This window comes from Serinus canaria, chromosome 6 (genome assembly GCF_022539315.1).
Source record: "Serinus canaria isolate serCan28SL12 chromosome 6, serCan2020, whole genome shotgun sequence".
In the NCBI taxonomy this organism is placed as follows: Eukaryota; Metazoa; Chordata; class Aves; order Passeriformes; family Fringillidae; genus Serinus; species Serinus canaria.
The window spans coordinates 20,057,622-20,074,722 of NC_066320.1; the positions used below are offsets into that span (position 1 = coordinate 20,057,622).

The 17,101-nt window shown below is 42.2% G+C and overlaps 2 protein-coding genes across 9 annotated transcripts in view; one reads left to right on the forward strand and one right to left on the reverse strand.

Annotated features, from left to right (window-relative positions):
* BLNK (B cell linker) overlaps positions 1-17,101 on the reverse strand; it is an 89,352-nt gene that overhangs the window by 40,895 nt on the left and 31,356 nt on the right. For 2 of the 8 annotated variants that reach the window (XM_018910756.3, XM_018910758.3), the window contains exon 1: positions 2,084-2,253. The exons of the other annotated variants lie outside the window; for them this stretch is intronic. In XM_018910756.3, coding sequence (XP_018766301.3) covers positions 2,084-2,130 — 47 coding nt within the window. In that variant the 5' untranslated portion in view covers positions 2,131-2,253. Of the gene's footprint in view, positions 1-2,083; positions 2,254-17,101 lie in introns of those variants that run through there. 8 annotated transcript variants of the gene reach the window in all.
* DNTT (DNA nucleotidylexotransferase) overlaps positions 2,455-17,101 on the forward strand; it is a 145,524-nt gene continuing 130,877 nt past the window's right edge. Inside the window, exon 1 of the mRNA XM_030241268.2 lies at positions 2,455-2,644. The gene's annotated coding sequence lies outside the window, so the exon portion shown is untranslated. The remainder of the gene's footprint in view (positions 2,645-17,101) is intronic.

The following is a 17,101-nucleotide window of genomic DNA, read 5'->3' on the forward strand; positions in this document are numbered from 1 at the left end:
AGTAGTGCTTTTTTAACTTTTCCTGCTACAAAGCAGAAATTTTAAGAAAGTTGTCTTTAAAAATGCAAACTATAATCACATAAATTGTAACTATGTTTGGCAGGAACGTTTCTTGGCACTGCATCTTAGTGTATGAAGAAAAGTACATTTTTGACATAATCATGTAGATCATGTAACATTCAGTACAAACTCTGAACCACCTATGTGTGTTCCATGCAGACAGGTGTGGAATTACAAAGTCAACTGCACTGTCAACAGGTCACAGGGGGCATCCAGGTGTTTGAAAGATGGAGAAGGCTCCTGCCATGTTATGCTGATCTCTTCCTGTATTTGCATAGCTCTCTTAAATTTAACCTGTGAATATCTACTCAGGTTTTAAAATTCTGACACCACAGTAAGATTTTGTAGCCACACATCCAGGTTTCTAAGGAGTATTTCAACATGCTCAAGTCAAAGCACGTGTGTCCACTGTGTGTGGTGAGGACGCTCACACGCTTGAGAAATGGGTGCTCCTTCTTTCCTTGCACAAATAGGCTGAATTGGCCATGAGGAGGAGAGAAAAAGTAACGTGTAATACTTCAGGTTAATACAGGAAAGCAGAGCTACTTCTTTCTCTTCCCTATTTTACAACTATGAGAAGGAGATGAGAAGGAGAGTGTCGTCTGTGTGAAGGTGCAGCAGAAGGGTGGTGCTGCCTTTCGGGTTTAGGGCTTTTGAATCAGTTCACCAAAAAGTTGTGGGCCGTTGAACCCTCACACATAGACCCACTTTAGATACTTGAAGGTAATCCTGCTTTAATTGTTTGCAAAAGTGCAGAAGGAGAATCCCAGCTACAACTTTAGGACAGCAGAGGGTGTGTACCTAATTTTTACATGTACCAGTAATGGATGGAATCAAGCTTTCCGTCTTGTTTCTCAACTTGTTATTTAAAGATAGCTAGTTTAGACCAACACTGAGCCATGACACCATTTAAACCAGTTCACACTACTCAAGGTGGTAAATTGCAGGCAATGAGGAAATTCCCTGCGTTCCTCTCCCTATCCATTGAGCCTTCCACAGGGTTCTTGGCTGGGCTTAGGATGCAGCCTGCTTGGCTTTCATTAGCTGTGCCTGGCTGAGGAGCATAAGGGTCACTGCAGCTCTGCAAGAACACCCCCACCCCCCAACAATACTGCCACAGTATGGAGAGAGTAGGTATCCATAAACTGCATTCCATCAAAATTAGCTTTACAAGGGATTATTCCAGTTTGCATGAAGGTTTCTGGAGAGAGGGAGAGAGACTTAGGAAGAGTTTATAAGTTAGCATGAGTGCTTAAGTATGACTTATTTTAGGAAAAAATATTTTTCAGTATTTAATTCTTATTTTTTCAGAGGAGGAAAAGAATTCCATGTTACCTTAATATGAAACAGAACTTCTTTTAACTATTCAGAAATACAAAAACTCATGATGAAAGAGCCTCGAGGTGCCAACTGTAGCAGCACATGAATCGAGACACACTAAAAATACTTCAGTAATGGCCAGCTTCTGCTTTTTTCCTCTCAAACCCTGTATTTAACATTGTTCTCCTTCACTTAGGAACATTTCCCGTTTTCCAGTTCCCTCTATTCCACCAGTTCTTTCGAAGATTAGGAAACATTACAAAACTTAACTGCAAAAGCCATCTTCATAGGACATTAAAACATTAAGCAATTAATCAAGTTTTTCTAATTTGCATAAGACTCATACATCATAATGAGTCACACACTATTTCCTTACAGCTTTGAAAACAGACACTTTGAAAATATTCCTCTTTGCGCAGCAGGTGAAGCCGACACCTATTTTGCTTCGAAATCTGCGTTATCCACTCCAGACCGGTGTTTACCTTCCGCACTTCCTTGCGGCCGCCCTGGCCACCGGGTCAAAACGGGTAAAACTCCCTTGCACTCTAAAACCTCGGCCAGCTTCCTCGTGCCCCGGCGCCTTCCAATCCCCCGCGCTGCGCTGCGGGAAGCGCCTCGTCCCATCCCGTCCCCTCCCGTCCCGTCCCAGCGCTGCCTTCCCGCGGCAGCCCCGCTCCCGCAGGAGACCGGCACCAGCCCCTACCTGAACTTCTCCCCGGCCGGCACCGTCAGCCGGTTGAGCTTGTCCATACCCGTGAGCGCTGCCCCGCCGGTACGCGCTGCCCTCGGCCCGGCACCTGCCGGCGCCGCCGCTTCCCCGGGCCGGCCCGGGCTGGGCTCTCCCTCCGCCGGGTCCCGCCGCGCTGCCGGAGCCTCTCCTCTCCTCTCCTCGTCCCGTCCCGTCCCGCCCGCAGGCACCGGCAGAGGAGGGACCCGGGGCTCGGCCCGGCCCCGCCCCGCCCGGGGCGCGCACAGGTGGCTGCGGAGCCGGGAGCCGAGGAGGAGCCTTCGGGAACGGGGACGCGGGGCCCCGCTGGTCCGCCCCCGCCGCCGGAGCCGCCGGAGCCGCCGGGCTGCGCTGGCTCGGGGGGGCCGGGGAGAGGCCCGGCCGGCAGCAGGAGGATGGGGCGAGCCCAGCGGGCCGTGCCGGGGCCGGTGAGCCGCTCGCTGTCACCTGCCCAGCCCAGGGGATTTCACCGGCTGAGGGGAGGGATGCAGGGCCTGGTTCCCCTCCTCCTCCCCGCTCCTGGTGAATTTGTGCCAGGTGGGTACATGCTGCGTGGGAACTTTGCCTTTCCCGAGGTTCCATAGTAAAAGCAAGAGAAAACCACCATCTTTTACCCTTTCTTTTGAATGTAACTGTAAAGGGAAAAAAATATTCCTTACCCTGTTTTTAAACTAATTTACCTGATCCTTCCAGAGATCCTTCCACAGCAAAGGCTGTTCCCACCCAAGGTGCAGACCAGCAGTGTTTTATGCTCTGATATCTCTGAGCTTGGGACTTTTTGCTCAGTCTTAAGCTCACCCATATTTGCCTCTATAAAGCTGAACTTTGGAGGCAGCCAGCTGCTTCTGAGGGGCAGTGTAGGCAGTTGTTCATATCCAGCCTTTATCCTGAAGGGCTGATTCATTTGAATTCTGCACCTTTGGAGGATGGCTCTTGTTGCTCCCCTTCTGTATCTTTGGTCTCTCTGCAGCTTAGTTTATAACCTAAGGCTGTTCTAGGGAAGAAACCTAGTACTTACTTGTTTAAAAAGTGTGCATCCACATCATGTTAATATGTTTTGATATGTACAGTATGCTTTGGGGACACACAAAGGTGGGATTCTTATTGCCACTTGGCTAGGTTTTCCCATGGAATTATTCTCCCCAGAGAGTAATGACTAAAGTTTTTTCTTGTGAAACTGAAGGAGCAAAACAGACTTTCCTGGTTAGTGCAGGTGACTCTGGGGAAATAGCCTGCCATGAGATTTTTGTCTTTGATAGCAGTATCGTTGTGATCTTGGCAGGCTGGTGTTTTTGGTCTCTGAGCCTTCAGCATAGGAATTGCTTGATGTTTGAATACAGTATTTTCTAGGCTGGGCCGATAGTGTACAAATTGCTTTTTTTGGGGATATTTTATAAAGTTTGTGAGCTTTAAGGAATAATACAGTGTTGAATGTCATGTAATACACAAAACTGGAATTCCACTTTGCATTGTATCTGGTTGTGGTCCGGTCAACTTTGCAATTTTGCTCCCTAAAAGTTATTTTGAAAATTAAATTACTTTTGAGTTAGTTAAAATTCACACTGATAGTGTGAAGAAGTAGATAGGAATATATTGCTGTGTCATATTCCCTTTTGCTTATATAATCTTCCCACTTAACTGAACACATATCAGAATAAGAGATTTGCTCAGTAGGCTCCTGCAGTGCTTTCCCTTACACTACAGCTGCCTCTTGCCTGGCTGTCGCAGAAATCCTGGGCTGTTTTCCTTTGGGATCTGTCATCTGCAATGCTGTGCTGGTTTAACCTTGTTTCTTCCTGACTCAACCAAAGCTACGGGTTTAAAACTCTGCAGTGCCCAGTGCCAAGGTTTTCTCGCCTGTCCTTGTGGTGCTGTCACCTCCCTGGTCCCAGCAAGGGGTGGCTGCTGATGTGTCATGCTCAGGGCAGTCTCCCAGTCCCGTGCTCTCAGGGCTCGGTGCCACTTTGACTCACACAGGATTTCTCATCCTGGTCATCTGCTGGCCCCTGTGTTTGTGTAACTGTGCAGTGACATGGACTGGGGAAGGAGTTCACTACAAACAAATTGAGAAAAAAGTCACAAAAATAGGGGTGTTTAGCTGCATCAGTTCTTTGGTTTGATTTGGTGCACAGATGTTTGTGAGTGTGCAGTGCAGGGTGAGCAGAATAGGGCGTGTGACCTCTTAGACTGGTGCTGCTGCCAAGAAGTTACTTCTAAAAAAGTCTTCATTACACAAGACTTGTTCATGAGATTCTGTGGCACCTGCTTAGCTCTTTCTGGTCTGCCTCGGAGTCAGCCTGGGGCTACCTGCCCCAGTACTGAGAAGGCTGGTTTGAGTACAACATCATAGAAAAACCACTAGAGAAAAACCTTAAATAAAGAAGGGCATGGCCAAGTGCCTCCAAAGAGCCCTAGGCCTCTCCTTTTTGCCCAGCAGGTGTTTGCAGAGTCTGAACTCTTGGCCAATGTTGGGACTGATCCTGACTGTGGTCAGGTGGACTTGTACAGCCCATATGGGCAGGGACATGTCACAGTGTCCAGCTGGCAGGGTGGCCCTGAGACCTGCACCAGGGACAGGGCAAGGAACAAGAGTTTCTCCATCAACTACAGCCTTACTTATGGCCCCAAAGCGGTGTCTGTGGGGCCCAGGCTGGAGGTGGGGGCAGAGCCTGACTGACCCCCAGTGCAGGAAACACCCTGCCTTCCTCTTCAGGAGCCCTGGGAGAGCCTGGAGGCAGTGGTAGGATTGAGCCATGCAACAAACATAACGTCATGCTATTTCTGTAGTTGTAACCCCAGCAACTCTCCCTCTTTGACATAATATGCTCATTTGGATAAGGCCAAAGAAGAACTGGGATTTTTTTTTTACCATGTGGGTGGCATCTTGACCATAGTGATGGTTAACAGGAAACTCTCCTCCCCAGCCACAGGGACTGTTTTGAGTTGCTGGGGGTTTGTTTTGAGGGATGCCCGTGTCACCTCCCTGCTCCCTGGCACATCTGGGGACAGTGAGGATTGTGCTGCTGCCTGCTGAGACGTGGCCTGGAAGCCTGGGCCAGCCTGCCCAGCTGAGGGACAGGGGTGTGGGGCATAATGGTGTCCCAGAAGAATGTATCTTGAAGTCTTGGATGAGGTGTTTTGCAGAGGTGTTCCCACAGTACTGCTTCTCTGGAGCGACATCACTGAAGCCTTTTATCAAAATTGTATTTTCTTATCTAATGTTTTAGGAACCTGCATCCACACAGACTGTCCCTTTTGTGATTATGTAGATAGGCACGAACTTTATTTTCCTTTATATGGCTGCAAGGGATAGGGGATGAATTCCTGGTACTATTCCCTAAAGCAGGTATGCAGGATTTGCCAGTTAAGTCCCTTGGCAGGATGGCTTAAAGGATATACAAGCATTTCTGTTTTAAATTTTTGATGCTCAAAATGCCATTGTAATTTTTAAAAAGGCCTTCTAAATGCTTGAATAGAAACAAAGGATCAGATGACTTGTATAAAGCATTTAAGTTCTTGTTATGTGAGGTCCCAAGGTCAGAAAAAGCATCTTCATAGAGAGCCAATTGTAGAGAAATAAGCAAAATCCAGAGTTTGGCTGCTGTCACTGAGAGGACGGGTGTATTTTCGAGCCTGAAAGTTTTTCTCCGACTCCTTTGATGACTGCCTTTTCTTATTTCCACTGAAATTAATGCTCCCTAGTTTAATACCTTCTAGTACATGGCTTGTGTGCTGATTTTGGGTTTGTCAGGGGCTACTGCTGAAGCTATTAAATTTAAATATAATATAGCAGCTATGCATATCTTCCTTTAAGATTCTTAAGTCTTGATGCCAACAGCTTTTTATGGAGACCATTTTTGCCGTTGTCTTAGTGCAAGTTACAGAGTATGACTGTGTGACATATTAGTCTAGGGAACCTGGGGGCCTGTTTGAGCTCTTGCTCTGGGTTGATGCCTGAAGCCACATCCTGACTGCTGGTGGGGTGAGGCTCAGTGGTGCAGCAGCATCTACCCTTAGCAACTTCTGCACAGCAAGAAACCCTAGGAATGTGTCCCAGGCAGGAGCTCTGGCCCACAGGAGGGATGGGCAATCAAGCTGCAGGAGAGTGTGAAAAGTCCAAGCCAGGGTACAGGTGCAGCCTTGGCTCTCAGTTGCCATTTCTGAACCTCTAGGGTTTCACACAGTTGAGATAAAAGCAGACAATTGTAAACTCACATTTAGCAATGAGAAGCTGAATAAAAAGAATTGCAAGTAGATTAAAATGATTTACAGTGAATCTCTTTAATGCTTATTTTTGATGCTTTGAGGAGACAGTACTGCATCAAAGGATCTCAGTCTATGCATGACTATTCAAGAGGAAGCTACTTTTTACAGGTTACATTAATGCTCATAGATACAGTCTAGTGCCTTCAATGTCTATGAAACTGCCAAGAAACTGGATTTGAAGTAAGTAATCAGTTTGATTACCAGGTTTCATTTTTATTCATGACATGACCATATACAACTTTTTCTCTCAGTCATGTAAGGAAACCCATTTCTTAAATCCTTTTCTATTAACAAAGTTTTCTCTCCAATATTATTAGAGGTGATTGGGCCAGTTTTTTTTCTTAGAAGTACTCAGGAGTGAAGGATCCAGTTGTTCTTTATAGGAAAGAATTAATAGAGAGAATTTATTGTGCAACCTTCTCTTGCCAAGTGTGTTCTTTGATTTTGACTTCCCTACTTTTTTGGGGAGTGTGGAGAATCACAGGATATTGCACAATTTGCTCTTTGAAAGACAGCTTTGTGAGCTTTTGCTTGGCTTTTCCTTTAGGAAATCCTGGCAATAGAGCTCCACTATAAGCTCTCCTGAGCAGTATGTAAAATGATTGATAGTTCACTTCAAAAGATCTGTCTGATTTTACTGTCTTGAGGTCATAGTGTTTCACCTAGCTCAGAGGTACTTCTCCCTGCCCATATCTACAGGCTGTCTTTAATCTTAGACTGATAATTGCTTCAAAGACAGTATGTATTCAAACATGAAGGACTCTATTTAAAAGAGGCATCTACTGCTTGAGCTTCTAGATTAGCACTAAAGAGAGAGCTCCAGCCATAGAAGCACTGTAATGTGAATGTAAATATAACTGGTCAGTAACAGGAATTTGGCTGGACCAGTGTGTGTTCACATGAAAGTGAGGAAATGATTGCCACAGTTCTCTTTTTCATGGCTGTGGAGTGAAAATAGCCCAAACAGGTGCCATCTGCATGGGAAGGCAGCCCAAGCACAAACCATGTGAATCTGAACTGGAATCTGTAGTTGTGCTGCAAGTTCAATTTTTTACCTAACAGAATGTGCTGTTTGATAGTGTTGTGTATGTATTTGATTTCTTCTGCTTTCAGAGTATCTGTAGGAAGATGTGCCAGCAATGGGCTGTGGCAGTGAAGAGTGCAGGGGAAACAGAAAATTAGCAGTAGACGGTCACATGCTGCCTGTGAGGGTTTTGTGCTTGATCATATGGATCTGAATGCAAAATTGTGGTACTTCTTACCAGGCCAGAAATGCACTCAAACTCTTTTGTTTTAAGCTATGTCAATTTAGACATAGTTTTTTGCCCCCTCAATTTCTATTTTGGTCAACACACTGCCTACGTAACTTACTATTCAGTGTCCCATAGCTGGTATTTGGAAAGCATGAGTTTATGGAACATAATTTCTCATAATATTCTTTATATCTGCTACTCACTGATTGCTACAAACAGGTGAAACAGTTCTGCTTTTTATTTAAAATAATACATCTCTGTTTTTTTCCAACATATCTAGTTCAATGGGTTATTTTCCTTTCCCAGGATGCTTATATGCCCTTTTTTAAACTAGGAAACACTTCTTGTACAGGGAAAGTTATATGTGGCCTGTAGTTGTGCCTTAGCAGATGAGAGGAGGGTACATTTCTGTCCCAAGTGTTTTTACATAATACTGATTTTCAGGAGTTTTCGTCTTCTCACTGTGGGTCAAATGGCTCAGTGCCACAGTGTTGATTTTGGAAGACTCCAAACAGCTGCCCTAGAATCATAAAACTTTAATCCTTTATCATTTTGGATACCAAATGGCATACTCAAAGCTGGTCTTACAGAACTAGTAATAGGAGATGCATTTGAAAATACAAGTCTAAATTGTATTGAATGGGAGTTGGGTTTGTCAGTAGGCTCCCTGGAGGAAATAGGTCATACATGTAGGCATGTACTGCAGGCAAAGATGTGAAAACAGTAAATTTAGTAGGATTTTCTCATGAAGAGTCTTCTGAGCAAACACATTTTAGCACCTGCTGAGAATATGTGTTTTCTTTCTCTGGGGACTGTGCAAAAAGCTGCACTTCTGCTTTTCAGTTTTACTATGATCTGTTTCATATGCATACAGAAACACAAAATTGCTCCTACAGACACACTAATTATTTAATGTCAAACTCAAAGTGTTTGAGATGAGATTGTCTCAGGGGCAGTGACCTGTGTTGGAGCCAGCTGACAGCCACAGTGACTCTTGGGAGCAGCTCTGCATGTGCTGCAAACCTGATCCCCTTCCAGCAGTCAGGAGTGACTGCCATGGAGATGCCCCTAAGTGGCCAACTTATCCCACTGTGAGCCCACCCACGGGAGGGAGGCTGTAGGGACACAGCCTGGCAAGCCATGCTTGTTTCTGACTCCTCTGCAGAGCTCCTAAACCCTGCTCCCCCTCCTCAGCCCTTGTTGCAGTAGTTAACTGTCTGCTTTCCCATCCAGCCTCCTGTGTGGGGAGTGGATTTACCCTGAGAGGTACCCAGGAGACCTTTGTGGGGGCAGCTTGGGGTTTTGGGCCCTGGCATTGGGAGTGAGGCTTAGCACAGGGAAGGAGCAGGGAGCAGCAGTGGTTTGTGTTCTTCCTTTCAGCAGGTGCCTCTGAGCATCAGTCAGCACTCAGGCATGGATGGTGAATGGTCTAAATATCTTTGTGTCCCTGCTGATGAAATTGCTCACACAGAGAAAAGGCTGCACAAATTTTTAAAATTTCAAAGTGAAAGGAATGCCTTGAAATAAGGTCATTTTTATATAGTGCTGTTACACATACCATGATGCCTTCAGTATCTGAAAAATGCTTTAAAACTAACAATTTTTAAACCACTTCTTTCCTGTGCTGGCTTGTAGTACATATAACCAAAGGGAAAGGGTGGGGGTATTCTCTGGCACATTTTGGTAATCTGCCCTTCACTGACCATAATGATGCTGTCTGAGCATTTTCCTACTCCTGCTTAAGAACAGGAAGAATGATTTTATCTGTAGTCTTTTCTATTCTCATGCGTTTCCATCTGCTTAAGACTGCTCTCTCCTGTTTCCTGTAGAATTGGAATTGCTTGCCACTGTGTTCTGGAAGCAGAGATGTCACTGAACTGAAAAAGTTTCAAAAGTTTTTTCCACACAAAAATGTAGTGGATTTGAAATACCACCTTCCAAAAAAAAAAACAAACAAACAAACAAACAAAAAAAAAAAAAAAAAACCCAACCCAAAAAACCTAAAATAAACAAATAAACCCTAGTAAAATGATCAGGGAGATGGGAGACTTTCTAAAGAAAGAAGTTATTGTCTTAATAAGTATCAAACAGCTATTTGAAATTATAGCAAGAGAACATTTTATGACCAAAGATAAACACTTTAATGGAATACTCTCTTCTGTGGAGAAAAATTGTTCAGACTTGTAACTACAGCCATGAAATTTTTCTGTTGTCTACAGCTGCAAATTTTGTGGATTGTTGCTAAAGATATGTTTACACAGTTGGTAACTTTAATTGCATTAAGACCACAAAAAATGTAGCAGATGAATTGGAGCCCAACACTGTATCAGAGAGGGTTATTATTTTTATAGATCCTAATGTGAAGCATTTATGGCTGTAGTGCATAATTTAAAAGAGTTACTTTACAAGTTTGTGGTCATATGATCCTGCATCTTTCCACTGCCAGAGGATATTGGGACAAAAAGTCTATGTTTACTATCAAACACTGGATTTGAGAACAACTTCCCCTCAGTTCTAAAATACAAAGGGAAAATACAAAAGTCAGAAAGGAAAGAAGAAAGAAAATATGACAGGAGTCTACACGTAAAGAAACACATATATGTAAATTTGAATTTCCATTATACTCCATTGTATTATTTATAAACAATCTTCCTTTTTTTTATATAGTGTTATAATAGAGAACAAGAAGGTCTCTGCATTGAGGAAGTTACAATCTGAAGTATTTTGTGATTGAAGAAAGTTTCTGACTGTTAGTTTAGGAATAATATGCATAGGTGATAGCTCTACAAGATTTTTAATTTCTGGTTGTTAGCAAATTTTACCAACATCTGCAGCATGGATTTAGATATTTAACACCTTTCTCTGTATTGTAGCTATCTGGGGTTATGTCATACATTTGAAACAGTCCTGTTTGTTTTGTCATAATGGTGTTGAGTTGGGTTTGTGTTTATAAACAGATTGATGAGTGCAGGCTAGATTGAAGTGTTTGTAATTTGAAACTACTCACAAGGTGTATGGTATTTGTATAGCTTTTGCTAGAAAATTTTCATGTTAGTTAGCAAATAGGAAGACAATACTGATACAGTAGAGTCTTCCAAGGAGAAGTTATTGGTTTTTAAGGTATCTTTTCCTTAGGCATTGTGATTTCTTTCAAGTTTAACCTTTCCTTGAGGTCAGTTAACTCTCATCATTCTGTTCACAGGAGAATTGCTCCTTATATGAAAAAAAACTATTCAGAGTATCATGAGGCTTCTCAAGATATTATAGGTTTCTATTATTATTCTCATTCCTGGTGGAACTGATACTACCTGAGCCGAAGTGCACCGTGCAATTTGGTTTGTTTCAGGAGGTGTGTGGGGTGTCCCTCCAGCCCAGCAGTGATGTGCAGTTCACACACGGGTGTGGAGGCACCCACCCCAACCCATCTGCTCCTTTTCTTCCTTGGGCATCGGGTGTCACAGATGTCACCTGACACCCACCTTTGAGCTGACCCAGAACTGCTTTGCTTTAAGGAAGCTGATGCACAAGGATGTCAGAGTAGAAAGAAATGCTGATAAAGGAACGACATTTTGAGCTTGGTGTAGAGTTCCAAGCCTCAGCCTGGGTGTCTGCTGGAGCTGTGCCCTGGGGCTGTGCTTCAAAATGTTCTTGGGGCATTGGTTGTGAATGAACAACACTTCAGATCTGTCCAGAAAGTGGTGCTTTCCCAGAAACAGGCGCTCATCTTGTGGACTCTGCAAGGTACATGACAGGTATAGATGTATACAGATGTGTTGGTTTTGTCTTAGGCTGGTTCAGGAGCATTTATTCTTTAATTTATTCCCATTATTTACTGTGATTAACAGAGGATCTGAAGCTGTAGTCATCTTGATAATGATGGAAAAATGTTGCTGGAAAGACATTATCTGTATGGTCTGTGATCAGAAATTAGCTACATTTGTTTTTTTGCAGTGTTTACTTAGCTGTCTTTTTTTGTTTTTAAGGGAAAACCCAATAAAATACCAATGCATGGAGGTATATGATACATAAATAGTACTGCTTTTGGTTAAAAGCTGAAATTGTTGAAATTTGTTGGTTTATCTATAATTTTGAATAAATCCCTGGAAAAGGACAATCTAGCAGAGAATACTTCTAAGACTATACATGTGAATCATACTTCTATTTCTTAAAAAAACCAACAAACTAAGAAATAATTGACTTTGCAACTCTTTTTCAGAGTGTATTTAAATCTATTTGTGGGCTATATGTGACCAATATCTGTACCAGTAATATAACAGGAATATAGCTGGTAATTCATGTTGACATTCCAAGCAATACAAATAATCTTTTACTTTTGTGTTCTTGAACTGTAGTATCTGTTAATGAAAGCAACAGTATACACAAGAAATATTCTTGTGTATTTCTTCAGATTATTCCCTGAGCCAGAGGAATGAAATGAGGAACTAATATACTGATAAAGGTAATTAATGATATCAGCCAGATCAGTGATTTAGGAAAGGATTGATTCCACTTATGAAATGCATGGTAAGGTATGTTAACTGAAATGGTAACGTATTTTTAGCTTTAGTCTGTATTCTGAGAGCTTGGTAAAATAATAAAAAGCCATGAAACTGTGCAGTGAGGAACTAAATAGGAGAAATGACAGAGCTGTGGTAGCAGGTGTCTGTCAAACTCAGTGCCAGAATTGTGAAGAAGAAACTGAGACCCAATGCTCTGTCAAGGATATCATTGGAGAGTGCCTAAAATGTGCAATAGCGGTAGGTAGACGAGAATGGAAAAAAGGAAAACTAGTATAAGAACTGTAAAATACCTGAAATCTCCTTTTGTTTTTCTTCCCAGAATTCTTGGCTGTTAGAAACAGGAGATTGTCAGGGTTTGAAAAACAAGGCATGGCTTGTGGAAGAATAAAATAAAATATTTTTAAGACAGATTAGGTAATACTGTTCCATTATAATTTTTAGCAACAGTCTCAGTCCAGACCAAAACAGATTTGGGTAGGGAGACTGACCTGCCTCCCTGCTATGGAGAATGTTCTTTAATCTCTCTGTCCTCCAGGAGCTTGATAAAATAACCTGCAAGGCATGGTCTGAGTAGTCCTGAAATGTAGGACCTTGCAGGAGAGCTGCTGTTAGTGTGGCAAAAGACTGGCCATAGTCTGGCCTGAAAACAGTTCCCCTCTTCAAGAATTCAGAGCATATCTGAATTTTATTTCTAAGAATTACAAACAAACTTCAAGACTCTAAAGTCAAAGTGTGGTTATACTGTATTTGGGAGAGGGAGCTGGTGACAACTGAGCAGTCTCTGGAACAAGATGTAGCAGAGCTACACCTTGAAACAAGACATTTCTGGTCATGTTCTCATCCATCAGAGCAGTGTCCCTGCTTCTGGCAGCTGAGCAGCCCCTGTGCTGGATGGTAACTCCTCAGTCCCTGCTGCACCCACTGCAAGCACATAGGTGCTCTGAAGCACTGACAATGAGAAGGCCAGCATGAAGATGCTCATGACTCATCATTTGGTAAATATGTACATTATGATGCTGTCTGTATTTGGCTGGTTGCATCCAGAGAGGCTCTCTGATGCCCTAAGTCATGTGTTGATGAGGGTCAATGCATCTGCACGCAGTTATGCACAAGTGCTGCCATGTCAGTGTCTGTGGTGTTACTAAGGTAATCCTACATTCCTCCCACTGTTTGCTCTTGGAAAGGGGCTTTATAAGGAAGGTGCTAGTAAAAAGGTATTTATTTGCATGCTGAACACAATTTCTGCATTTTTTTGGGGGCAAATCTTTGAAATATGTATTTTTGACCAAGTTGTTAATTCTATGGGTTTCAGACAGTTGGGTTTCAGGTCTTGAATTCTGTTGCAGAAGGGGCTGCTGTGGCATTCCTACCAAGTGCACTTCATCTTTTCCAGTCCAGCTGCACTGAGCAGCCTCCTCTGAAGCTGTTTCAAGTGTCTGGTTGCTGCAGCCCCAACTGTCTGGCTTGCAGCTGCATCTGACCCTCCTGCTATGGTCCCTTAACTTCTCCTTGCAGCTTGTCTTGTAACTTCCCTACTTTGCTTGTCTTGATGACCCCATTTTTAAGTACTGCAGTTTTCATTGTTTCGTATCATCTCAACCTGTTATTTTCTCATTTCTGAACTGAATAACGTTTACATGATTTGGTTTAATACTTTCCTCCACTATCTTAGCAATAGTGTGTAGACCACCTGACATCACAGCATAAGCACAGGATCTAATGAATGCAGCTCTCCACATGCTTATACAAAAGCAAAAAGAGGTGTTTTCAGTCATTTTCACAGAGGCTAGTCTAAAGCAAGAAGAATGACATGTCCCTCCTGCAGAGAGCATAAATATATGTTGATAACACGCCGTAAATTAAATATTTTATTTCTTCCAAAAACTGAGAGGACTCCAGTTTGGGCACTTGGAGCAAAATGAGTCCAGACATCTGCTCTGTTTTCTACATGTTGAATTCTGCTAAAATGTGATTATAAATTAATGGCCCTTCACACTTCATTGCTTGAATGAGCCAGCAGTTATTTTCTTCTGGTTTTGAATCCCAGGTGCAGCACTTTCTTACTAACAAATATGATTCTCTAAAAGGGAAGAAAGACCAATGATTCGAAACTACAACAGCCTCTTCTCTGATCTCTGACTACAGACATGTAACAGAGAAAAGGAAAGCACATCAGCTGGGTGGAGGAAAGGGATCCTGTCCAGAAATATGATGTTGGTGAAGAAGTGGTTTGTGATTTGAGCAACAGCTTCCATTTCTGGCCTTTGCTTCTGGCTTTGTGTAGAAACCTAAGCAGGTCATTTGCATACATGTCCCAAACAGATGACCCATTTATTTGATTTTTGGTACCCAAACTGTGTTGCTATGTGACTGATATTCCATTGCTATTCAGGCTGGTCTAGAGTATAAACAAAGGGAAAGTTATCTACTTTCACAAAAACTAAGTGAGATGAAGCTGGGTGTTACAGTCCCTCCGCCTGGACTAGCATGGGCTTTGTTCTCAGAGGCTGATCCACTCTTGCTCTTCAAAGAGGGCTGACAGATTTCTAGTCTGTCTCACTGTTATTGAAGTGTACCTCTGATCTATCTTACTGAAGGGCCCTAAAAATGAGCATAGTTTTAATATTAAAGAAATACTTAAAACTTTTACCCTCATCCCTTCTAGTGACATTCCATAGATGGCTGAGCATGGTAGGGTAGCATGAAAAGTGATTGGGCAAGGTTCACTAATTCTATAATTTTTTAATTTATAAATTGTCCTGAACATTAATTTCAATGTGTAACAGTATTTGAAGGATGTAGCATAATAAGAAAACATTATGGTGTATCCCAGGGATAGAGGAAAATCTTTCCTGCTTACTAAGTATTGGAATAGAAGTCATCTACTGCCTTTGTTTTTCAGTTGAAAGCTTTCTATGGAGTGGGGAAAGTCCAAATGCAGATTGTCTGAACAAGACAAGGTGTCTGTACTGCTGGATCTTGCTTAAAGAGACAGCAAAAGCTCCTTATTATTTTTTTTAAGGAAACACCCTAGTTTTCATATATATCTCATTAATTTTATTCGTAATTTTGTTAGGAATTGTCTTTGGTTAAGTGTATGTAAGTGTTGATGTCTGTGCAAAAGCTGAAAAGTTAATTTTCCACATTCAGTCCTAATAAAGAAATAAAAGAAAAAATGTGAGTGTAGAGAGAAGAACAGAAAAAGATGTTAATGTGTAACATTTCTAGTGCTTGTAGTTTGAACTATGCAAGTTCAGACATCTCAAGTGGAACACCTCAGCATTACTGGAAAGGTACTTTCCTGGTATGTAACAGCTCTTACAATTGAGAATTTATTCATATGATTCAGGAAGAGACATTGTCTATTCTTGGAAGGCAAGGATGGAAAATTTCAGTTTGGAGTTCTTAAAAATTATGATCAAATCAAATAAAAAACATGTTAGAAACTCATCCAGAAATCAATTATAGAATACTTACATGATTTAAGAACAGCTAATTTTTCTGCATATGCTATAAATTCCTGGTGGAATAAAGTATTAACATTTTTCACAGAAGTGAAAATTCATAGATGTTTATTTCAAGCAAAGAAGATCAAATGCTGCCCACACCATAATTACACAGAACTTGTAATTATGTGTTCTGCAGCTCAGCTCACTTATTACCCAGGATCTTCCATAACTGCATGTTGCTATATACAAATGGTAAACTCAAGACCTGACGCCTCAGACCTGATTTGCAGGTGAGCATTTCTCATTTACGTGGCAATCTGTCACAGCCAGAGCAGGCTTCTGAATTAGCATGTGATAAAAAGTGCTGATTTTGAGATGATAGATTTCAATCCTGATTTTGTAAAGTAGCCCCCAGAGCTCCCAAGCTGAGAGCAAAATTTATTCTGATTTTGATCTGGGATGAATTTCTAATCACATTAGCTATAAAGGCAGCCTTTTAATTTCATGGTCCCTGGGAAAATGAAAGTTGGATAAGCTGAAAGCATTATGAAAAAACTTCTGCATCAACATCTGATATTGTAAGTCTTGGAATTCTACACTGTGATGAAGCTGTAATTACATTTCTTTCTTGAGATATGCTTCCAAATTTTGGATGTTTGTAATTGAGTTATAGCCTATATGCTGGGTTTTGCTGGATACAGTTATAAGCACCAATCTTATTTGCACAGCAAGACAGCTTGTTTGGAAGGGCCTTGAGTTCCAGGATTCTTGTATAGCTATGGTATGAGGTTGATTATGGTGTCTGCACTCTGTAAAAAGTACTCCTGAATGCAGCTTGAAGTTCTTCTATGTAGTGTTCTCCCTGGTATAAATGTTAGCACTGACTAAAGGAGCCCAGGACTGGAATCAGTGGGATGTTTGAAACTGCTCTCAGGGGATGTATCTGGAAAGTGCAGTTGTGCTGGCATTTGTGAGAGTGAACTGGTTCAGTGTTTTGGGTGATCTCAGGCTTTCAGGGTGAGAGTTTATCAACTGAGTCTGCTGTGTGGAGTGAGAAATACAATGGTGCTTGTGCAGGAGGAAAGGCTTTAAGCAAAGCTCGAGATTTCAACATGCCGTTGGGATTGCTGAAACATGTAAACCTGTGAGAGCAGTTTGTTGCACAACCCTGGCAGCTCCAGAGAGGGTTTGGACTAGTGACTCAGTACTCTGCTGTCCTGTGTTTTAAAGCAGCACCTCTCTTCTGATACCGTTTAGCAAGTGGGGAGGAAAATAATTCATTACTGAATTTCAGAGGTATGGCAAGACACTAGTAGAGACTGCACCTTGATAATTTCACCTTAACATCCAGCAGTTGCTCAGAAACAATCTAGGCAGACCTGTGGCTTTAAGTGTAGGTGGGAACTAGTTTATATGGGGCTGTCATTAGGCTGTCAAAGCCAATGTTGACACAGTAAACCCAAAAGAATATAGTTAGAGACTTCATGAGAAGTGTAGTGCAAAGAA